Genomic DNA, 24,616 nt, shown 5'->3' with positions numbered 1-24,616 from the left:
CTGTAAGATCTTTGGTGGTTTTTATTAGGAAAAGTACCTCGGGTTGCAGAAGTCATTCACAGTGGAGACTTGCTAGTCAAAGTCTAGATTGCGGAGACTTAGCTGCATGGCAAAACATCTCTTTCTGGGTCAGAACGGTCGTGTCGCTGCTCATTCTGATTCGGGAGGGAATTACTACTCATTATTGTACCAGTATGTTCTGGTCTCCCCTAATTCAAGTGTTCTGATGTCCCGATAGTAGCAGTAATACGTTTTTCAGCGCCTCCATGGACACTGTTGATCAATATCCTTTCCTTTAGAGGGGCGTGTAATCAGAGATAGTCATGTTGTGTTTACATTTTGAATAAATAATATTCTATTAAAGAAGGCAGTCGGACATTTGTGATTCAACAGTTCTTGCATTTGTCAAAATTTTGAAAACATAACTATTTTTTAATGTTTTATTGTCTCATCCAGCCTGTATTTATTTGATCAAAAATACTGAAAAAAAACCTAATGTGATATATTATTACAATTTAAAATAATAATGGTTTTCTTTTTTATTAAAATATAATCATTCCTGTGATCAAAGCTGAATTTTCATCATAATTTATTGATAAATCATTATAATATGCTGGTTTGCTGCTCTCTCGTTGTTACTTTCAATGTTGGAAACAGTTACGCTGTTTCTAAATGCTAAATCATTACTATTACTTTTTATCAATTTAACACATTCTTGCTGAATAAACGTTTTTTTAAAGATCTATCTATCTATTTATATCAAAAGATAACAGTTTAAATGCTTTTTGTTGTTGTTACGGGTGAGTTACAACGATTAGAGCTGAGTTACCGCAGCTCTGCGACTCAAAACAAGTCTGACCCACTGATTTACACATCACGTGACCCGCGTCCGGCCAATCAGTGCTCGAGTTCACATCCCGGAAATGGTGCCCGTTTGATGTCATACATACAGTCCTCTCCAGGTCTCAATCATATTTCTGTTCGCTGTCCTTGTGGAATATTAATGTGTAACGATGGTGTCGACGGTGCGTCGGACTGTGTGTAATGTTATTAGACACCTGGAAGATCGTCGGCTCTAATAAAGCGATGTTTTTACGGAGGAACTAATTGATAAGAAAAGAAAAAACAATGAGGCCTAATGGGAAAGATGAAGAACAAGTGTCAAGCTGAGGAATTCAACACACAACAAGTGAGCTGCAAAGATTCACGAAGACAGTAAATGTGAGGTTTTATGAATGCATGCAACACGTCAGGTTGTATTTACGCAGCCAGTGAAATCTTTGACACCGTCACGTTGGCTGGGAACTGTAGACATGTTTGACTCTCACAATGAAAGTTGAATAGTTTGTTTGTGCTACATTTGTCGCTACCACACCTCTTTTTTTTCTTTCTTTTTTCTTTTTATCAAACAGTTGCAACCATATCCATTACAACCCCTCCCTGGCCACAGCCGTTTCTATAGCAACCACCCTGGATCACCTAGCTAGAGCGGTTGCTATGGCAACGGACGTTGGAATTGTACTTGTTTTATCTGTGTAGTCAGACATACCTTAAAACTGCAGTCATACAGACAATGACTTGAAATCATCTCTTAAAGTGAAAAATTTAGGTGGCATGAATCACGTAACTGAAAATTGTAAATAAAAAGTTGAAATTCTTGGAAAAAGTTCTGACAAATGACATTTGGCATAATATTATTATTATTTTGTTATTTCTTAAGTGAAGCACTTATGTTTTAAAATAATAATAGATTAAAAACTTTAAACAACTAACTTGTTTTCAGTAAAATCGTTCAACTTTTTTTAAACTCAACGTTTTGTTCAAGTCAAATGGAGTCACCTTATGAAAACCTATTTAAATTTGTTAAAAAAGAATTTTTTTTCCATAAACTTCATAAATATTAAAATAACAAAATAATTATACAAATATAAGTGCATTTTAATTATTTTATGTAATTAAAAACTGAAGTTATTTAAAAAAAAGAAATTGCTACCATACAGAAAATTGGATTTTTCTTTATTTTTGAACATTTTGATATTTTGTGAAGAAATAAAGTGAAAAATATTTAGGAGGTATAAATGTCACTGAAAAAAAATCTCATTAATAAGAAGTTTAGCAGGGGAGCAGTTTTGTTTTAAATACTAATATTTAAAATCAATCACATCATTATCATAGCATAACCAACATACATAAGCCTTATTGTCGTTTTATTCGCATCAAATTAAGTAACCCTAAGAAAACATCTTTATATTTCTTTCTCAAACATTCATAATTTTAAAAGTTTTTGAAAATAATTAGGTTTTGCATGGTGCAAGGAAATTATTTTATAAACGTTCTTTTCTCTTAACTTTTCTAGGCATGTCCTCACAAATGCAAGCGTTTTCCTCTCCCTCCGTGTCCTCCAGTGGCCTGTCCCGCTCCAAAAAACTGAAGGTGGAAAACCATGTATGGAACGTGAGCAGCCAATCAGGCGAGAGCAGCTACTACCAGAACAGCCCGAACCAGACGAATGGCTCTTCCCCCTCCACGTCTGGATTCAACCCCAATTACAACTCCTCCAGCCTGGTGTTTCCTCCTGGAGGCTCGCGGGAACAGACAGTGGTACGTGCCGCGGATAGCACCGGCAGCGTCCCGGAGCCTTCATCCTCCTCATCATCATCGTCCACATCCAGTCAGCGTGGAAAAGAGGAGGGCTCCACCTCTCTGACAGGCGAGGGCTATCAGAAAGCAGGCAGTCGGAAGCGGAAGAGCGAGGAGGTGGACAGCAGCGACAGCGTGCAGATTTTGGAGGAGCTCTCGGCTCCTGTGCTCCCCAACCGCGTGGCCGGAGGTGGAGGCAACGCCACGGCCCAGTCCATCGCTCATTCCACGTCCACCACCAAGAGCAGCAACTCCCACAGTGAGGGCGACTACCAACTGGTTCAACACGAGATCCTCTGCTCCGTCTCCAACAGCTACGAGGTTCTGGAGTTCCTCGGCCGGGGGACATTCGGACAGGTGGCAAAATGCTGGAAGCGTGGAACCAATGAGATCATGGCCATTAAGATTCTCAAGAATCATCCGTCATATGCCCGCCAGGGTCAAATTGAGGTGAGCGGCTAACCGGAATTAAAACTTTTCCCAAATTATTGTATATTAGTGAGTAAAATGAAGTTCCTTTGTTCCTCTGAGTAAAAGTGAAAAGTCTCAACAAGAAATAAATAACCTGTCGCAATTGAGGGAGATATAAAGAAGAAAAGGTTCTATTTAGAACCTTAAAAGGTTCTATTAGCGCTACGTATTTGGAACCCCTAAAAGGTTCCTCTGGGTTCTATATAGAACCCTGGGGTTCCATACTTGGCCAATAGAACCTTTTACCAAAAAAATGGTACTATATAGAACCACTTTGGAGTTTGGAGTTATGTTCCATAATGGAACCATTTCTGGTTCTAAATAGAAGCATTTCTTCTAAGAGTGAATTGCAATATAAAGTGGAGAAATTCTTCTAATCGTGAGATATACAGTCGGAATATTAAGAAATAGTTGCAATCGTGAGATATACAGTCAAAATATCATGAAATAGTCAAAATTGTATAAGATATAAGGGGGAGTACGAGAAATAGTAGCAGTTTGAACAGACTTCCATGACAAAATCTGTCATATCTCTCAATCATGTGCTTGATGTTGATTTGCTTAAAGGGATCATCGAATGCCCATTTTCCACAAGTTGTTATGATTCTTAAGGGTCTTCTTGTAAAGTTTGTAACATACTTTATGTACTATTCCTCAACAGTTGTGTAAAACACCCTTTTTACCTCTTCAAAAACAGCGACTTGTTTTGGTGCATGTCTCTTTAAATGATAATGATTTAAAAATAAGTTTAATTTGAACTCAATCCTGTCTTTTTAAAGGTGAGCATCCTCAGCCGTCTTAGCACAGAGAACGCAGACGAGTTCAACTTTGTGCGCTCTTACGAGTGCTTCCAGCACAAGAACCACACGTGTCTGGTGTTTGAGATGCTGGAGCAGAACCTCTATGACTTCCTCAAGCACAGCAAGTTCAGCCCGCTGCTCCTCAAATGCATCCGGCCGGTCCTGCAGCAGGTTTCCACGGCTCTGATGAAGCTGAAGAGTTTGGGTCTCATCCACGCTGATCTGAAGCCTGAGAACATCATGCTTGTGGACCCCATTAGACAGCCCTACAGAGTCAAAGTCATCGACTTCGGTTCAGCCAGTCACGTCTCGAAGGCCGTGTGCTCAACCTACCTGCAGTCTAGATACTACCGGTGAGGGATACTTGATGTCAAAATTAACTGACAGTTGAAGTACATTTACATTTGTGCATTTAGAAGACGCCAGGAGTCCAGGTTGTGTGCAGTACATGTAAATTGTGACCAATAAAACATAATTATTTTAATGTTACAGACTACATAAAATTGCTAACGTTATAAATACTGTTCAAAAAATACAAATAAAATAAATAAAAAAATATTCATAAACCAAAATCTATTCGGCAGAAACTATTTTTCTGGTTTTATACGGTTTTACAAGCTTCCAAAGCCAGTCATTATTAATAATTTTAAGATATCATAATTTATTATGCATAAATAGCTGTTAATTTCTCATATTGTTGGCTACCGATATTGAACTCTATACGTCTATTGTTCCCAATAATTTGTAATGGTCAGCTGATATACATTTTTTCTGATGGCATTAATTCTAATATATGATATACAGTATAACAAGATATTTAGATAACATAGCTCAAATTAAATATACTAATATAATATATGAATAATTAATTTGAAATTCACTCAAATATTCACTGAAAAATCTCTTTGTGTAAATTACACAAATTGAACATTTGGAGGATAATCATAAAATGGCTAAACAGCAAGAAAATGTCAATATCAAAGATCGATATTATAATCTGTCAACCACCTTCCCTGTCATTCTCCCAATTGATTCATTAGTTTATTATAATTTAATGTTAGTTTCTCTGTTGTGCTGCAGAGCTCCTGAGATCATTCTGGGACTTCCCTTCTGTGAGGCCATTGACATGTGGTCACTGGGTTGTGTCATCGCTGAGCTGTTTCTGGGCTGGCCTTTGTATCCGGGAGCTTCAGAATATGATCAGGTCAGTAATAAGGTTTTGTTGCTTTGATTTAATCAGTTCTGTGCAAAATCAATTCGTTTTGTGCAAAATTGAAATGAGAAAGCTATCAGTAGATTTAGGAAGTGATACAAGGGGGCTCTAACACTTCTACTAAGGAGTCTCACAACGGTCATTACTGGCAGATATATCAGGCTACGATCAGACTGCAGGTAAATGTGTCCCAAATCCGATTTTTTGCTCATATGTGACTCAGATCTGTTTGTGTCATGACAGTGTAAACATCACAAACCACATGGAATCTGATCGTTCTGTTGTGGTCCTAAATCCGACACAGGTCTGATGTTTTGCTACGCGACCTCAGTCTGAACAGTCATATCAGAATTCATGCAAGTTTTACATCATCACTCTAGAGCAACATTCGTCACAATTCTGCACTCATGGGAAGTGGAATCTGATATTGGCCACATTTAAAACAACAATGTGAACAGATGTACAAAAAACCCCCGGATGAGCAATAAATCAGAATTGAGCATTAATAGTTGTGGGCCTTAAGCACAATTTTCCTATTAAAGTGCGCAATTTCCTATAAAATTTTAAGCGCAAAATCCTATAAAAGTGCCAAATTTGGCACAGATGTAGCTCACATCATACTGAAATGATTTAGCTAGGGCGCCGGAGCCAGTGACCCTCAGGGCCAAGATGGTGGCCAAATCCAATATGGCCGCTGCCCAGAAAAGGGTTCCTGCTATAACTTTTGAACCATATGAGTTATAAATACAAACTTGATATGTTTTTCAGTTTAATTGAGCATGGGAAACACATAGGAATGTTTATATTTATGACCCTGTATATCTGGACCCTTTGATCCTCCAATTCCAAGATGGCTGCTCCCCAAAAAAGCATTTTGAGCTGTAGTATGGGGCCTTACACCCCATTGTTGGGGTAATTGGAGGATCAAGGGGTCCAGATATACTGGGGTATAAGCTACATGTTATATATATATGCCTGGTTGTTTTTTCTACAGTTTCGGTACATTTCCCAGACTCACTTGTCATGGCACAAATAACAATTATGGACTAGTTATCTGTCACTGGATACACTACTTAGCTACAACAAACTGTTTACAGTGTGTCCATCTGTGAGGAATGGGTGTATAACTTACATGTAATATATATGCCTGGTGTTTTTTTTCTACAGATTCGGTACATTTCCCAGACTCAAGGTTTGCCAGCTGAGTATCTCCTGAGCGCTGGCACTAAAACCAGCCGTTTCTTCCACAGGGGTCCAGACTCCAGCTACCCTCTCTGGAGACTCAAGGCATGTCCCCCTTAAAGCACTGCTGTTTATCTTACTTTCTAAGACATCAGAGGTCAATAGATGATTAAACGCTTTCCTGAAGGATATGTTTCTGTTTTTAGACTACCGCAGAGCACGAGACAGAGTTTGGGATAAAGTCCAAAGAGGCTCGGAAATACATTTTTAACTGCCTTGATGACATGATGCAGGTAGTGCTGTGTCTACAGTAATGTGTGGAATAATCAGATACAAAGGTCTGATTATTATAAAGGGTCGGAGCCGATAGCCTTGTATACGACACTCCGACATTACAGTAATATTTCACATTATTGGGCATATTTTAGATCAGATAAATGCATCCTTTGTAAATACTTCCTTATGACACATAGTCCCTTGACTCCAGGTCAACATGACTAACCTGGAAGGCACGGACATTTTAGCGGAGAAGGCTGATCGGAGGGAGTTCATTGACCTGCTAAAGAAAATGCTAACACTAGACGCAGACAAGAGGATCACGCCCACGAAGACCCTCAACCACCCGTTTGTGACTATGGCTCACCTACTTCACTTCCCACACAGCTCTCAGTAAGCCCTGCTGATGAGTTGATTATCTACAAATAATGTATATAGAATAGCCACATCTTTGTCTGTACTCCGCTGAGGACACTAACCTCAGTGCCGCCCTCTCTTGTGCAGTGTGAAGTCCTGCTTCCAAAACATGGAGATCTGCAAGCGCAGGTGTACAGCTTTCGACAATAACAAGAACCTGTTCGCCAGCCACAACACACCCAGCGCGGCCGCCAACCTCACGGTCACCTTCAGCAGTCAACTCAATCAGCACAGTCAGGTGTGTGCTACTGCACGGATGCATTACATCACATTTCATTCGTTTGCAATGCATTTGGATTCAGTATGTTGTTTGTAGTGTAATAAGCTAAGAATATAGTAATCCATGTGTGTGTTAAAGCCATAGTTCACCTAAAAAGGACAGTTCTGTCATCACCCTCATGACGTTCCAAACCCGTACGCCGTTTTATTCTGTGAAAGACAATGATTTTTGATGGAGCTCTTTTCCATACAATGTCAGTTTATATTGGCCATGTCTGTTAAATCTCCAAAAATGACCAAAATGACCTCGCGCAAGTCTTCTGAAATGATATGACTGCTGACCATTTGTGAACCACTGCAACCGAATCAGTGAGTTGAGAATCTTTGAACCGATTGAAGCGAATATTGAATTGAACAAAAGCGTCCTTCACAAATCAGACTGATCTGGACCTCAAGTTCAACTCAATGACATTCAGTTCTCGAGTTAGCAGGTCAAAGGAGGGAAAGATTACTGGTGAATTAGAATAAAACTTTGCTCTGTTCCTCACACAAAGTTATCGTATTACTTCAGAAGACTTGAGATATAGCAGTGTTATTTTAGTATTTTTTATATACTATTGGATTAATATTTTGAATGAGCTTTTATTTGTAATATTTTCACTTTTCTGAGATTTCTGTTCTGTGCTTTAGTAATTTTTCTTATATTATTATCTTTAAAATCTTAGTTTTCTCTCTTTTTTATAAGTAATTCAACTTAAAAGGTGAAACTAATATATTATATAGACTCATTACATGCAAAGTGAGATATTTCAAGCTTTTATTTGTTATAATTTCGATGATTATGGCTTACAGCTTATGAAAACCCCAAATTCAAAATTAGAATATTATATCAAATAGAATATCAAAATTATAACAAAAAAAGGCTTGAAATATCTCACTTTGCATGTAATGAGTCTATATAATATATTAGTTTCACCTTTCAAGTTGAATTACTGAAATAAATGAACTTTTACACGATATTCTAATTTTTCAAATTTCACCTGTAGTGCACAAGTCATATGAAGTGATTTATATGTGGTTGATTTGGTCATTTTTGAAGTTTGGCAGACATGGTCACTATGAATTGTCTGAATAAAGAGGTTTGGATCAACGTGAGGGTGAGTGTATATTATAAGTGTAGTATGCATGCTATATTAAGGTCTTCAGTGCTATTTCTGTGCTTAGTCAGTGGTGTTAAGAATCTCCCTCTCTCTCTCCGTAACTGGCAGATGGCCTCCACGGGGGGCCAGTCCCTGTCTCTTAGCAGCAACGTTCCTTTACTCAACTACCAGCCTGGTCTGTACCAGCAGGCCACTATAAATATACCAGGCTTGGCTCAGCAGAGTGTGCCGTTGCAGGCTCGCCCTACTCAGCTGTGTGCCCAGACAGAGCCCTTCCAGCAAACCCTCATTGTGTGCCCTCCCACCATCCAGGGTGAGCCTGTACCCTACCCCGTTCACCCAATCCAGCTACAGCTTTGTCCAAACCCGCTTCTCCCTACATCCTACCCTCCATTCCTTTAGACTCATGCTGCTTCCAAATGCATTTGAACTGAATCACTCGTGTTTAATCCACCAGGACTGCAGACCTCCAATAAACACGCTGGATATCCAGTGAGAATGGACAACTCGGTACCCATAGTGCCCCAGAACCAATCCACCCAGCCCCTACACATTCAGCCCAGCATGCTCACGCAGGTAAGCACCGTGTTTGTGTGTCCACGAGCGAATAGTGCGTCACTATTCTTGTGATTCCCTCCCTTTTAATACGTTGGTTTATAGGATTAAGTGTTTTGGTTTTACTAAATCATTATATTCCTCTTTAATTTGAAGAATAACAGTGAAGACTAAAAACAAAAGGGACTGTTGTTTTGGGTCCTTTTCAGCATCTCAAACCATGTGTCCCGTGGACTGTAAACACAGTCTTTCCATAAAAATATGATCATCAGCTGGGATTTACATAAAATTTGATCAAACCAGGATCATCTCATATGAACGATGCATTTTTTCCATTTCAAATATTCTAGGGATGCACGAAATATCGGCCACCATATCGGTATTTAATGTTATCGTTATCGGCCCGATAAGAAAATGTGGTCGATATATTAAAGCCAATAATTAATGGATAATTTCCTTCAGCTGAGACACTCAAGATATGCACCGTTTGCCATGATGGATTTTAATTGCTTGAAATATGATTGGAATCACTTGCAAGAATGAAAATACAGTTAAGAGGCAAGGCAAGGCACGTTTATTTATATAGCACATTTCATACACAATGGCAATTCAAAGTGCTTTACATAGAAGAAATTAAAATAATCAAAAGAAATCAGAATAATTAAAACAGTTTAGAATAAAAAATAAGAAATAGTGAAAAATAAAAATTATGATAAAAATAAAATACAGTAAATTAAGCCCTTCCAGCAAGAGCAGCACATGGGCTACATAAACTGATAATGAGAACATTGTAATTGTGTGTTTGGGACATGGCTTTTAATGGTGAAACCTTTGTTTTAGTAATCAGGCTCTCAAAAATTATATGAAAATTTTGATTTAGATTTATCGGCCAAATGTAGCGGTTATCGACTTTCAAACATAAAGAATTATCGGTATCGGCCAAAATTTTCACATCGATGCATCCCTAAAATTGATCTGTTGTAGTTACAGTTTCTGTTCATATGCAGATTTTCTGCTCAAGAAACGTTCCTTATTATCATCAATATTGAAATCAGTTGTCCTGCTTAATATTTTTGTGGAAACCATCCTTAAAAAAATAGGGATTTTTTTTTAATGAAAACTCAGGCCAAAACAACATAATTTGTATGAAATTTTTGTAACATTACAAATGCTTTGTAAAAATAACACTATATTACACCAGAAATGTGTCTGTATTGATATATTAGTAGTTAAACTAATTTCAATACTGACTAAAACGTCTTGTGTATTTTAAACTTGCGGTTACCCTGTTGAAGTTAGTTGAATGTGCCCCAGCCTGTTTAACTGTCATTTTTGATCAATTTAATATGTCCTTGCTCAATATGAGTATCCATTTCTACTGCAGGGTTCCTCAAACACAACCCAGCCACAACATTTTAACGCTAGTGTATTTTCAGTGAGTTTGAAAGATCTCTGAATGGAAATGGAAAGGGTGGGACTTCTGCGACTAGTGATTTGCTGGCTTTACTGATCTGTTTTGTACTTGTTGTCAATATTTTCTTCATTTGGTGGAAAGTCTTTGGGCGAGTTAATTTCTCCCTCCGCTCAGCCGGCATGTTGTAACCGTTCCACCCTTTCCTCCATCCTCAGTTCCTCCACACATCCCTCTATCCCTTCCCCAACCAGAGCAGCAGCAACACCCCGCTGGCGCTGGCCTCCCTGCGCCTTCCAGTGGCGGGAATGACGCCGCTGGGCTCCCGGCGTCTGGAGCAGAGTGCCACCATGCTGGTAAACCTGCGCCCTGCCATGAGACACGCCTAGTTCCTCTTCTTTCTCACTATTTTTCTCTTACATTCTTTGCATTTTTAGGCTAAACTTGGGTTGCACACAAAAATATGTGACCACCAATCAGCAATCAACATGACTTTTATGAAGTGGTTCATCTAAAAGAACGGTAACCAGTTTGAATCAGCTGATTGAAATCTTCACTGAATCAGACAAAGAGGCTCCTGAATCATCTAACTCACTCAATTGAAAGTTATCATTACTTTTCAGTGATGTCTAAATTTAATTCAGTGTCAGTATTGACTAGTTGCTCTTGTAGATGCAGATTTGCAAGTTATTTTTTAATAAATGCTATTTTAATGACCCTGTGTGACCACAAAAGCAGTCTTGAAATTGAGATTCAGAATCACCTTTAAAGTTGTCCATTTATGTTTGCGTTTGTGCTGCATTCACTCACTAAAATAAATGTTTTATATATTTACGGTTGGAAATTTACAAAATATCTTCATGGAACATGATCTTTAACTAATATCCTAATGATTTTTGGCATAAAAGAAAAATCCTATTGCTATATTGCCACAAATATACCTATGACCTAAAGTGTCATAGGTATCTATTGACGTTATGAAAGGAAAATACTAAAAGAATTGATGTGATTTGCTATTTTGAGGTTTTTTTTGGGTGGAAAGTGGCTGTTTTAGTTTCGTTCTCTTCTTTCTTCACCTATCAATCATGATTTAACAAGGCGGCTTTTCTTTTGGACTGGAGCTGCATCTCTTGTGGGCCCCAGGGCTCTATCCAGTGAAGCATGGCTGCTTGACTCTGTGCAATCCGAATGATTTCTCTTTCCACAGACCCACTCCTGTGGCAACAAATGTCTCCCCATTGTCTCATTCTCCTTTTTCTTCCTCTGCTAACCAGTCACTTCCTTTCTATGCAGATAAATGGACTGGCAACCGTAACTCGTCACTTGTTTTGCTTTGGTGATCACTCGAGTTAAATTCCCTGCTCAATTGTTATAGTTTTCTTTCGTATCTTTCTGATCTGTTCAAATCATGATTTTTCTTTTTGACTCCCATGAAGGATTCACAATTATTCAAGCTACATAATTGAAACTGACTTTATTACTCTTTTGTTTTTTTTGTTTTGTGTTTTTAATGAAGTTCTTCTGCATGATTTTAAGAGCTTGCAGGACAAGATCCTTTTTTTTCACGTATGACAGGAAGAGATCGAACAAAGACAGACTGAGTGACGCCACGGTGCTCATTATTCATCTGTCAATCAAAGTGCATCAACATCTTAAGCCCTGTTTGCACAAAGAGTAAACAGTAAACAACACTTGCATAAAAGAGTAATATGAAAAGCAATTGTTGATGAAATAGGAATTATGTAATGCATATGTATACTATACCCACCAATCATCATTCTATTACAAAAGCCTTGCTATTATTGATAAAAGGCCACCTCTGTTGTAAATTCAGTTTATTGAATCACAGTTTGCATTAAAGGGATACTCCACCATTTTTTCATATAAAAATATGTTATTCCCTTAACTAAGACGAGTTGACACCTGGTCTCTCGTCTCTGTGCGAGCACTCAATCTGTTCGAACTCGTCCATAAAAATGAACAAATCTTTTTCCGAGTCATTTGGTTCATTTAAGAACGGAAACGAACGAATTGACTCGGAAAAAGATTAGTTCATTTTGATGAACGAGTTCGTAAAGGAGAGTCACGAACGTGCATCATAGAACAGAGCAAGGCGAGCATTTGTGCTTATAAAACGTAAACTTTTTTTTTTATATGAGCGATCGTTTCGCTTGATAAGACCCTTATTCATCGTCTGGAATTGTTTAAAGGTCTTTGAACAGTTTGCATTTTGTACTGAAAGTGTCTTTTGGACCTTGAACCGTTTGGTTCCCACTGAAGTGCATTATATTGAGAAAAATCCTGGAATGTTTTCATCAACAATAACATAATTTAATATGAAAAAATCGTGGAGTATACCTTTAAAGCTTTTGACAGGAGTGTTTTTGGAGCGTGAACAGGCCTTGTTGCTCCAAATGAATAGTTACTAAAAAGGTTGTTTTTGGATTTGTGACCCTGTGTGTGTGTGTTTGTTTAGCAGGGCTGGCCAGCAGGCACACAGCAGATCCTCATTCCCTCTTCATGGCAGCAGATGTCAGGCATGGCCATGCACAATTCCAGCCAGACTGTGCTGTCCGATTCCCCCATGGGCTCTCTGTTCTCAGACAACACCACCCAACAGAACAGTAGCTGGAGGTCAGAACTGCCCACACAGCTGTTTACACTCGCAGTTTTACATTCCAGGTTTTGTTGCAAGCCTGGATTCAATCAACCATCGAGTTTGATTTGTGTGAAAGACTTGCTATAGTGTTGCAGTCTAGTCTGAATGCATCTGGGGTTTGCTTTACAGGTGTTTCTAACAAAGCCTGTCAAAATATGTCTGTCAGATTTCCCCTGGGGTTATTATTTAGTGCGGTCAAATCGATTAATCGCAGCACTATTATTATAACTGAAACTAAAACTAAAACCTTAAGCTAAAGCTTAAGGTTTATTTTAATATTTTATTTTATTTCAGCCAGCAACATTACCCATTTTCCCATTTAGTTTTAACTTGATGTACTAAAAAAACTGAAACCAAAACTGAAATAAATATAAATAATAACTAAATAGACATAAAAAAACTAGGGCTGTGCAAAAGTTAATTGTGATTAATCGCATCCAAAATAAAAGTCTGTGTTTACATAATATATTTGTGTGTGCTGTATATAATTATTTTGTATATATAAATACACACACATGCATGTATATGTTTAAGAAAATGTGTTATTCCTATATAAAATATTTATATTTATATAATATAGATTATGTATTTATATATATATACAGAATTCAAGCGCAAATAATTCTTAAATATGTACATGCATGCATAGGTATTTATATATACAAAATAATTATATACAGCACACACAAATATATTATGTAAAACAGACTTTTATTTTGGATGCGATTAATCGCAATTAACTTTTGCACAGCCCTAAAAAAAAACGTAAAAAAATACTAAAACTTTGAAATTAACATGAATACAGAAAACATAAAAATGTATTATAACTGTAATATTATCTCAATGATACTAAAATAACACTGATTTCACTTCAAAATCAAAAGAAAATTATTATTAATAAAAATATACATCAATAATATATAGCAAGAAAAAAATATATAATTTATTATTTAATTGTTTTTGTTTGAGTTTTGAAGATTGTTTTACATTATTTGATAAGCACATTTCCCCAAATAATTTTCATAATGAAAAAAAAATCTCATTCTTATTACTGTAAATATAAAAATGAAGACCTATTATACAAGTTTATTTTTAATTTATAAATATTTAAATAAATAAAAAAATCTATTATTTAGTGCTTATCACGATTAATCTAATCAAACATAAAACTTTGTGTGTGTATGTGTATATAGATATATACAGTGTATATATAACAAACTTTATGGTAAAGAATTCAACAATTCATTTGAGGTGAAATATGACCTGGACATATTCTTGGCATTTTTTAATTGATTCACATGTGTGTTATTGCCTGATTACAGTGACAGCCCTTCCAGTGGTGCTCAGGATGGTGACAAAAAAAGCATTTTGCAAAAGTACTAGGTGTAAAAAAAAATGAACTGGAATAATACACCAAGCTGTTACCTGTGTTTCCAAATGTATTTCTTGTTACCCAAATGTGATTTTTGTTGCTGCTGATTGTAATGTAGAACAACATGCCTCTGCCGTGAAAACTGAATTCTATGAATCGCTAATAGCTAACACAACCAATTATAATCATTCTCAAAACGGCATGCATTTAACACACTCTGCCAGGGGTCGACATGGAGGTCAGTGTGATGGGATGCAGCAGGGGCGTAACGTGAGCGCTCAGCCCTCCCACGTGGGAGCAGCCGGCAGTCGTACACAGCAGAGCGGAGTCAAGAGGTCAAAGGGTCGACGTGCTGAGAGCAGAGCCAGGTAACGCTCTTAATGAGTCTCAATATGTGCAGCCATCTCTGAATAATGTTAAATAGATGGGAGGTGGGGGCGGAAAGTTTCTTATGCTAACATATTAAAAAATCTGCTGTTAATTTCAAGTCATTTTATGTCTTATTCAACATGACATCATGACTTTTGCGTAAACATACACTTTCAAGTCATACGCATTTTGAGCTATCCGCCTGTATGCTTGTATGTCTACGCTGTTAAATGTCCGAGTGATTCCACGTGTATGTTCACGCCGTTAAATGTCCGAGCAAAACGAAACAAAATGTAGCTCTACATCTGGGGGGGGGGGCGATATTTTTTTTCCTAGGATGGTAGGGGAAGACTCATAAATGCCATTAACCCCAGTGACGGGTAGGTTTAGGGATGGGGTTGGGGTACGTCATAAATTTATATATACAGTAATGTAACGTTCATAAACACGCTGAAAAGCGATTATGCGTGATGATACCACGCCAAAAATGGAAATACGAATTGGCGTGTCATACATACGGCATTTCATGAGATCCGTCTGTCTTATTTACCTCGCAGACCCACGTCCTCCCAGCAGCCGGCCTCTTTGGGAACGCACAACTGTGGTGAAGCGTCCCAGCCCATCGTCATCTCCGACACCCCCAGCCCTGCTGTCAGCATCATCACCATCCACAGCGACACTGAGGACGACGACGACAGGAAGTTTCCTCCTGAAAGGTGAGATCACTTTTACATCCCAACTAAAACTCTGTATTGTAGTTTGATATATATTATACTGGTATATGTGTCTCATGTATTTTTTTTCTTTGTAATGTCTACAGTTCACACACCTTAATATCTAAATTTGCAAAGAAAAGGTATGATAATCTTAATGTTGAAAAAAAAAAATTTAAATTTCTGTATCAAAAATGTACTATAATTTACAACAAAACAGATACAAAAATAAAAAATCACTCATCCCATCATAATCTCCTAATGCTGATTAAAACAATTCTCGCCGAACGGCTCTAAGAACAGCAAGGAACGATTATTTCAGTTATATTTCCTCTTGAGTTTAGATTCTGAACGACACTTGGCTGCTTAAACACAAGTTAATAAAATTAAAAGCATTATCGTATCATCCTCCATAATGCAGGCGCTATTTGCATCTTATACCATTGCGTTACCATTTTTGTTGCATTTTAAAGAGCTTCGTTATCAACCCCTCAGTGGAAAATTAAACCGCACGGAATGGAGCGATTAAGAAACGGGAATAGTTCGGCTTTGTCCCGACTGTGGAAAAGCGACTATACACTAGAATTTAAAGCTTTAAATTTAAAGGAATTTAAAGGGTCAGTAAGATTTTGGTCAGTAAAAAGAAAATGTATACTTTTATTCAGCAAGGGCGCATTCAATTGATCAAAAGTGACAGCAAATGCATTTATAATGTTACAGAAGATTTGTATTTCAAATAGATGATGTTCTTTCAAATTTAATATTCATCCAAAAACCGTTTCCACAAAAATATTAAGGAGCACAATGTTTTCAACATTCGCAATATTTCTTAAACACCAAATCAGCATATGGTTTTAGGATGATTTCTGAAGGATCATGTGACACTGAAGATTGTTCTTACATTAATAAATAAAAATTGTAAATATAAACGAATAGAACATTAAGTTATTTAAAATAGTAGTAATGATTCACAATAACATCTTTTAATGGACAAATGCAGCATTGGAGATCATAAAAGACTTCTTTCTTCTCTTGTGTGGCAGCTGTAGTGTGAACCAGCGTGCAAACGTCATCAGCTGTGTGACTCTCCATGACTCCCAGGACTCTGACTCCTCCACCAGCACCCCTCTCAGTCCCAAACGCCTTCCCAAGTCTCTAGCCATGGTCACACCCGCAGTGAAAACACAGCTCTGGGATGGAGCGTCAGGAGGTCTGAATATTAGGTTTTGATTCATTAACGGGGCCTTAATTCATTTCCCTTCTGTCCATTCATGATATGAGTGCTTCTTACACCAAAACCAATCATAATCAGTTTTAAATCTCCATTTTAGATTTAAACAGGCTTTTGTTATACTGTACCTTTTTATAAGTCAATGTGAAATGTGCATGTGATTAAGAACAAGTTGTCGAATATTGGATAGACATGGATATGCCGGTCATATGATAATGTTGTCATGCTTGTGACATCATAGCTGTGTAGATTTGATCCTTAAATATTATTTTCTTTGCTTCCAGAGAACAATGCTAATAGTTCTGGAAAATTAAAGAAAGGATCGGCCTCACAGTCCAGCGACCGGCATCAGAGAGCGGCATCAAACAGATCTCAGCCTCTCAACCTGAGCCAGGTACATCTGTACAGGTGCACTGCAAGACCACGTGACATGAGAATGGACGTTTTGTGGCTTCAAGTCTATATCTGTTAGCTTTGGTTTACTTTATCTACTACCAGTCAAACGCTTGGGGTCAGTAAGAAATCAAAACTTTTATTCAGGAAGGATGCATCAAATTGATGAAGTGACAGTAAAAGACATTTTTTAATGTTACACAAGATTACAATTTTAAATAAACATTCTGTTCATTAAAGAATCCTGAGAAAAATATAGCATGGTTTCCACAAAAATATTAAGCAGCACAGCAGTTTTCAATATTGATAATAACTAATACATGTTTCTTGTGCAGCAAATCAACATATTAGAATGATTTCTGAAGCATCATGTGACACCGAAGACTGGAGTAATGATGCTGAAAATTCGACTTTGCGTCTCAGGAATAAATTCCAAATTGTAATAATTATAAACTCACAATATTACTCTTTTTACTGTATTTCTGAAATGCAGCCTTGAGCAGAAGAAACTTGTTTCAAAAACGTAAAAAATATCGTACTGACCCCAAAATTTTGAATGGTGTTATAAATGAGAGCATACAGATAAATGCATGAAATGTGAAATATATTTGCCCCAACTTCCTGTTTTAATAGGAAACACACAAACACAAGACGAGAAACCAGGGTTTATTTGTAAGATCTATCATTAGGTTGTTTTTCCGCTTTTAATTCATTCAACAGGTGCAGCAATCAATGATGTCATCCCACGATCGTGCAGGGGGCGGATCCCTGAGACGCCAACCCACCTACCCTCCTACAGGCCCCTCCCACTCCTACAGGCTTCATGAAGCGTCACTCTTCGGCTCCGCCTCCAGCCTGTACGCGTACCCGGCATCTGCGGCCCTGGCCTCTGTGTCGCAGGCGGTGGACCAGATGCACAATTCAGCCGGTTCCTCCTGCTCCTCTTCCTCCGGGCGACACACACGCACCGCCGGGCCGTACTCGGCCTCTCTGAGCCTTCTGCAGAAGAACAGTGCCATGGGCGTCATGTGTCAGGCTTCGGCTCCGTACCAGCGGCCTGCGGCGTTTCCCCTCAGCCAGAGGAAACTCCACCAGTACCCGTACCTGTGAGGAGGACCATCTCAACGTGAGCTTTGATATGTGCTGGGGGGAAATGTCAGGATGGTGTCATGGATGTTCAAGTGGAAATGCCATTTTAAATTATTTTACTCATTTTAGTGTTTTTTTATACAGCATTTTTTGGTCGATTGGATCACAAGTAGACAAGGGAGACACATTCCTGTTTACACCTGGTGTTTTAATCCGTCTCTTTTGTCCACTTTCAACCACTTCTGTCTTGATTTCTTCAAGAGGAGGGTCTATGGGCAGGGAAAGATCTTTTGATCTAATGGACAAAATAAGCTCAGCAATTTACATATGAACGCGCCTGGAGACGACAGAAAAATATACAGACACCAGAATGAACGAGTTCACAGTAACGTTCATCAGGCAGTAATACAGTACGTTCAGTTCACGTTCGCCCAAAATATGAACAATGAACGCGTTCAGGCACAACACTGGTTACATAGTATATCTAATATATGTTGTTAGTGGTGAGAACTTTCACGTGTTTAAATACATCCGGCTATCATCCCCATGAACTTTAATGGTCCAGTGGCAGAACTTTTGCCAAGCGTGTCGGAGGTTCTGGGTTCTAATCCGTACTAGTTGTATAGTTTATTTTCCTCATCAAAACCGATTGTTTATTAGTGGTTGTATATCAACCACTTTCTCCGCAATGGATTGAAGCGCACGTCCGTGTGAAGAGCATTTTATCCGCGCCATTGAACGTTGGCAATGAGCACTTTAGTCACTTGATTTAAAAACAACACATTTCAGATCGCCACCATTCAACCCGAAAGCCGATAACCGTTTCAATAACTCAGAAGCTTTTCAGTTAAGCTAAAAAAACTGCATGTCCCTTTAAATCCTGTCTGACTAGCGCACTTCCTATAATGTTCACACATTAGACCAGTAGGCAGAGAGTTGGCGTCTTTAGTGGCTGTTCGAACACATTCATCCACATGAACATTTACACTACGAAAGCAATACTGTCGAATGTGTTTTTGACTACCGGAAGTGGTCAAAAGTGGACAACATCAAACCGGTTTAGACCCCGTTTACCTGTATTTAGCGTCATCCACTTAATACCAGGTGTAAACAAGGCCAAAATCTCCTCATGGCTGTGTTTGGAAGATCACGCTAGCACACTACTCGTGTGTACAGTGAGGAAATGACCTGCTAGATTTTATCCAAAGTGACTTATTTAATTGGACTGGCAAAAAGACAGTTTTAAAAATGCAATTTTCTTAGTGAAAAGATTAATATATGAATTGTATGTGATGAAAATATCACATTTCCCAACCTAATTCTTAATACCATGAAAATTTTGTTTTGCATACTATTAAAAGCGCAGTAGGCGGAATGCAGTAAGCTGTCCATATATAAAACTGTCTGAAAAAATGGTTATGATGTTTAAAAATAGGCAACATTTTTCAAAATAATGGAAATTTAGTTTATACTGTGATTCAGAGATTTATGTTTCTTAACAGTCTTTGGGACGTGTGTGTCAGCAGAAGCGACGTCTCCTAGAAAGATATTTATAAGGTTTCATTGACGTCTGCCCAATTATAATGTGTTGAAATGATACATGATAGTGATGTCACTCTGACAACACTAAAGCATTCTGTTGGCAGACCCAAATATTATATTTGGGATGGTTTCGTTTGCAACATATTTTTAAGTTGCAACAAGGCACAGGATGTCATCCTCACTGCTGTTTATTGGTGACGGGAACCTGAGTGTTAACCTGAACGGGACAAAACACCTGGAGAAATTTTATATATCTGAAATATATTCCTAGTTGAGGCTTGAAATAACCATAAGAACATGATTTAGTTTTTCTGCTTTCATATAATGTTTTTAACAAGTGAGATTTATTGCCATATCAAGTTGGTGACATGACCGCAGAGAGCTTTTAGTTACACACTACATAGTCAAGTTTTCAATGTAACTGTTGTCGTGCTTAATTTATTTATTCAATATGCGTGGATTATTAATGGATCTGTTTATATTTAACCTAATAATGATGCTCTTTCTTTTAAATCCTTGTAATTCTCTTCAACTTTGTATAATATAATGTATAATTTGTTGATTTTGAAAGTATCCTCTTAATCTACTAGCACTTATTTGATTCGTATTTTAAGTGTTTTATCCATAACATAAGACGACGTGAATTGTGACGACAGTTACTTGTTATTTGTTCTGTAATGTCTAAAAGATGAGGTTTGGGTGGAGTGTTGTCGTGTGGGAACTTGCCCTCGGCACACAGTGAAATAAGAGCGAGACCTCTCACAGATAACACTATTGAGATAGCGCTTAGACCGATGGGTAACATGTTAGCTGTTCATCTCAGTTGATCTTAGAGCACTTGATGTGTTGTGCTGAGCTCGTCTCGTGAATGTCGCCGGGGTTCTTGGCTTTGGTGCAATGATGGCTGTTTGTACTGTTTAATCACCATGTGAAGTGAAGTGCAGAGTAGATGAAATCACAATAAACTTTGATCCAGAATACAGCGTGGACCTGATGAATCTGAGGTACAGTGTGTGGGAGCGATGAATGAACCGCTCGAGCTGCTTACTACACTCATAGCTGCGGGTGTATTTTTATAATCTCTCTAAGGGGAATTTATTCTGGTGATGATCCATTGTCACTGCCATTTTTAGAGGCAGTTTAGCTTTTTGTCCCTCTGGCACTTTAGGAAATTATGCTTTACCGACAGGTTGGGACTTGGTCTGTCCTGTGTGAATAAAATAGCGTGTATACGTATATGCCTAATGTGTCTATATATGTATGTCAATATTTGTAGTTATTGGATACATTTTTTAAATCATTCAAATTCCTCGAATTTATTCTTTTAGACCAATTTGTGAATCAGTTTGGCCAATTTATCAACAACCAGCTATTTGCTGAATAAAACGTTTTAGTCTATTTAAGGCCAATATTTAGCCAATCATTACTTAAAAAATAAATATATTTACTGTATGTATTTTACGGAAGCGTATTGCATTCACTTGAGGAAACAAAATCTACTGTTTTTCTGAATTAATGAGTTAATTGTCTCAGAATTACGAGAATTTTTCATGGAAAAAAGTTTTTGCTCTGTTTTTCTGAATTAACAAGTTAATTATCTCAGAATTACGAGATAATTTTTCATGTAAAAAAAATGTTTGCTCTGTTTTTCTGAATTTACGATTTAATTATCTCAGAATTACAAGATAATTTTTCATGGAAATAAAGTTTTTGCTCTGTTTTTCTGAATTAACAAGTTAATTATCTCAGAATTACGAGATAATTTTTCATGTAAAAATTTTTTTGCTCTGTTTTTCTGAATTAACGATTTAATTATCTAAGAATTACTAGATAATTTTTCATGGAAAAAAGTTTTTGCTCTGTTTTTCTGAATTAACGAGTTAATTATCTCAGAATTACGAGATAATTTTTCATTCAGAAAAACTTTTTTCCATGAAAAACTATCTTGTAATTCTGAGATAATTAACTCGTTAATTCAGAAAAACAAGAGCAAAAACTTTTTTCCCAAACTCTTTAGACACTGGTGCTGCTGTCTTTGGATGTTTCAGTGGTGTGACATTGTGAGAGGACTCGCAGTGGGTTTCTGGCGTTGACACACATGTGCCAGGTGAACGCATGTAACAGATGCCCTCCCTGAAGCGCTGTGACCTCTGCAAGGGCCGCCCAATGATAGTGGCACCCAGGAGACCTCATGCTTGGAGCCTGGAGTGATAATCTATGAAGCACTAAAGCAAAGATGCGTCAGATCAAGGTCAAGACACAGTATGAGATTTGTTTGTTGGCTTCACAAGTGTTTTTACCCGAGAGGGTTGAAACTGCTAAACAGCTCAATATTGAGCCATGATCCATGAAAATATGTATAATAACAGAAAAATTGCACCTGTTGTACAACACTACCAGTGTTTGTTAGGTAAAGTTGGGCAGGTCATTCCACCAGTCAAGGTGAAGCTCAGTGAAAGTGATTTTATGCCTTTTTGGGATGGCACCACAAGGCAGGACCAGGCAGTTCTAGCAATGTGGTCTGAAGTTAAATCACAACTCCAATGTTTCTGGTTTTCCTGGATGGAGTTATGGTTGACCAGCCTAGATGAATAAAGAAGTTGTGAGGAAGTGTTGAGTTGGCTGAGACCACAAGTAGTTTTGTCTTTGCGAGGTTGAGTTAAAGATGGCAGTCCTTCATCCAGCAAGAAATGTCTGTCGGGCAGGCTGAGATGTGAACAGCTACCGACGAAACCTCTAGTTGGAATGAGAGGTAGAGTTGTGTGTTATCAGTATAGCAGTGGTAGGAAAAACCATGTTTCTGAATGACAGATCCTAGTGATGACATAGATGGAGAAGAGAAGTGGTCCAAGCACTGAGCCACCCCAATAGCTAGATGTTGCGACTTATGGCGCTTTTCCACTACACAGTACCAGTTTGACTCAGCTCGGCTCGCCTTTGTTTGGTTTTCCACAGTGTTGGGTAAGTTACTCTAAAAAGTAATTAATTTCTAGTTACTAATTACCTCTTCAACAATGTAATTACATTACTGTACTAATTACTCTCTTTAAAAAGTATTTACATACATTTAATTACTAATAACTTTCAAAATCCCATATCAATCTCAACCAGGCCAATAATACAAGGATAGACATGAATCTGTTAAAATTCATTTAAATAAATTCTATAAAATTGCATGAATTATCCTTAAACTGACCAAGGTGGCGAAGGTTACATTATAAAAACACTTTTTTAACATCAGACAATACATTGTGATGTTAAACCCACTATTGTTTTATGTCTGATCTCAAGACATTTCACACTTTTTTTTCATACATATTTTACAATAATTTATACGAATTTGTACGAGTGCGGTCGTACAATTTAGACACCTCATGAAATGCATACGAATCGCTGTGAGATCGGATTGATTTATTTACCTCAATTACATCAGAAGTAACTGTAATTAAATAACAGATAAATGAAGAGTAATCCCTTACTTTACATTTTCAAGGGAAAAGTAATTAAATTACAGTAACTAATTTACTTAGTAATTATTAGTTACACCCAACACTGGTTTTCCACTGTGTAAAAGTTTCGCTGACGAGGTTCTGAGCGAAACTAAAATGTCACGTGAAAACAATGCCGCCTGCTGATTGGTCAGAGAGAATCGTCACCATTCACTGCGTCCTCATTACACGAGCCAGATGGAGTATCCAGAATAACCCCGCTATTTTCAAATAGTTTGACCAGAGATAGTTACTAAACTAACTACTGCTATTATTATGGCAACTTGGAAGAATACGCCGGGGTCAAACGAGGAGGTGCAGACTTTCCTTTGTTTGGTGGCCGAAGAGAGGATCCAGCGAGAGCTTGATAGGGCAACGAGGAACGAAAGGCGTCGCTATGACAACTAGATATCTATGATGACAACCTATTTGTGGCGGTACTCTCTGCAATGGATGGAAAACTGAACAAAAAGCGAGCTGAGTCAAGCCGAGGCGAGTCGAGCTGGTACTGGTAATGGAAAAGCGCCATTAGACACCTCACCCTTCCACGGCACTCTGAAGGACCTACCTAAGAGGTAAGACTTCAACCACTGGAGTTGCTTTTTTCAGTCTCAGAGCTTCAATAACCGAGAGCAGGGTAGTCCCAGTTGAGTGGCGGCTTTTCAAACCAGACTGGTTGTTCTCCAGGTGGTTGTTTTGTGTAAGAAAGGAAGACGCTTGGTTGGTTGTGTGGATTCCTATTGAAATGACTTGATTTTACTTGAAAAATTCACAGAACAGTGTAAATGTGACCACCTTTACACTGAAAAAACAAAATTCCTTGTTAAAGGAAACTTCCGGGTTCAATATGTTAAGTCTATTTAATTGACGCAATGTTCTGCATAATGTTGATTTTTTGAAGATTTTTGTGGTAATCAACATAATGCAACACTTTAAAGTCAGCATGAAATAGGCTAGAAGTTGTGTTTTCTTCCCTATTATAATATTGTATATCCCAGTGAAAAGGCTTCTCTGAGCTTGATTTTGTCCATGGGGAATTGATTGGATGGTTGTGGTTTGCTATTGGTGGAACTCATGTGAGTGACAGGTTGCCCCGCCCTCACCCCAGTAAAGATTATGTGGGCACATTCATTTTTTTTAAATAATACAATAATCAACATTACGAAACACATTTTGTCTCCTGGAATTTCTTTTAAGAGGTAAGTTTTGAGTTTCTAACCGCGTTTTTAAATAAATCACACAATTATATTCTTTTGAATCCTCCAAAAAAGGTCTGCATTTACCTCCATTGTTGCTGTTTGTTATTCAGAAGTGGTAATTAACATGACAAATTGTGTTCGTGCTCAACTCATTGCATTTTGAAAACTAAGGCTAATCAAACGTCCTTTCAAATCAAAGTGCATTTAGCAGTGTTAC

At 37.8% G+C, this 24,616-nt stretch overlaps 1 protein-coding gene across 5 annotated transcripts; it reads left to right on the top strand.

Annotated features, from left to right (window-relative positions):
- Positions 1-922: 922 nt before the first annotated feature.
- hipk1a (homeodomain interacting protein kinase 1a) lies at positions 923-24,335 on the top strand. 5 transcript variants are annotated; one of them, XM_089124323.1, is made up of 17 exons: positions 923-1,189; positions 2,357-3,090; positions 3,891-4,264; positions 4,992-5,115; positions 6,292-6,411; positions 6,513-6,599; positions 6,794-6,975; positions 7,087-7,237; positions 8,487-8,691; positions 8,836-8,954; positions 10,563-10,700; positions 12,824-12,978; positions 14,600-14,743; positions 15,302-15,460; positions 16,501-16,667; positions 16,973-17,082; positions 17,802-24,335. In XM_089124323.1, exons 2-17 carry the CDS (start codon positions 2,359-2,361, stop codon positions 18,189-18,191), a joined length of 3,357 nt encoding a protein of 1,118 aa, XP_088980449.1. In that variant the 5' UTR covers positions 923-1,189; positions 2,357-2,358; the 3' UTR covers positions 18,192-24,335. The 5 variants fall into 5 exon arrangements, with proteins under 5 accessions (XP_088980449.1, XP_088980448.1, XP_039508380.2 ...); XM_089124322.1 differs by having other exon boundaries at positions 12,821-12,978; XM_039652446.2 differs by having other exon boundaries at positions 923-1,221; positions 12,821-12,978.
- The last annotated feature ends 281 nt before the right edge of the window (positions 24,336-24,616 follow it).

This window comes from Pimephales promelas, chromosome 20, assembly GCF_988280905.1.
Source record: "Pimephales promelas chromosome 20, fPimPro1.hap1.1, whole genome shotgun sequence".
NCBI classification, from domain to species: Eukaryota; Metazoa; Chordata; class Actinopteri; order Cypriniformes; family Leuciscidae; genus Pimephales; species Pimephales promelas.
Note: the sequence above shows the minus strand (reverse complement) of the source record. Positions and strands in the feature narration are given on the sequence as shown.

Coding starts and splice junctions, on each gene's coding strand:
- hipk1a (XM_089124322.1), top strand. CDS start 2,359: ATGTCCTCACAAATGCAAGCGTTTTCCTCTCCCTCCGTGTCCTCCAGT. Junction 6,976..7,086: donor CACTTCCCACACAGCTCTCA/GTAAGCCCTGCT, acceptor TCTCTTGTGCAG/TGTGAAGTCCTGCTTCCAAA. Junction 10,701..12,820: donor AGCAGAGTGCCACCATGCTG/GTAAACCTGCGC, acceptor GTGTTTGTTTAG/CAGGGCTGGCCAGCAGGCAC.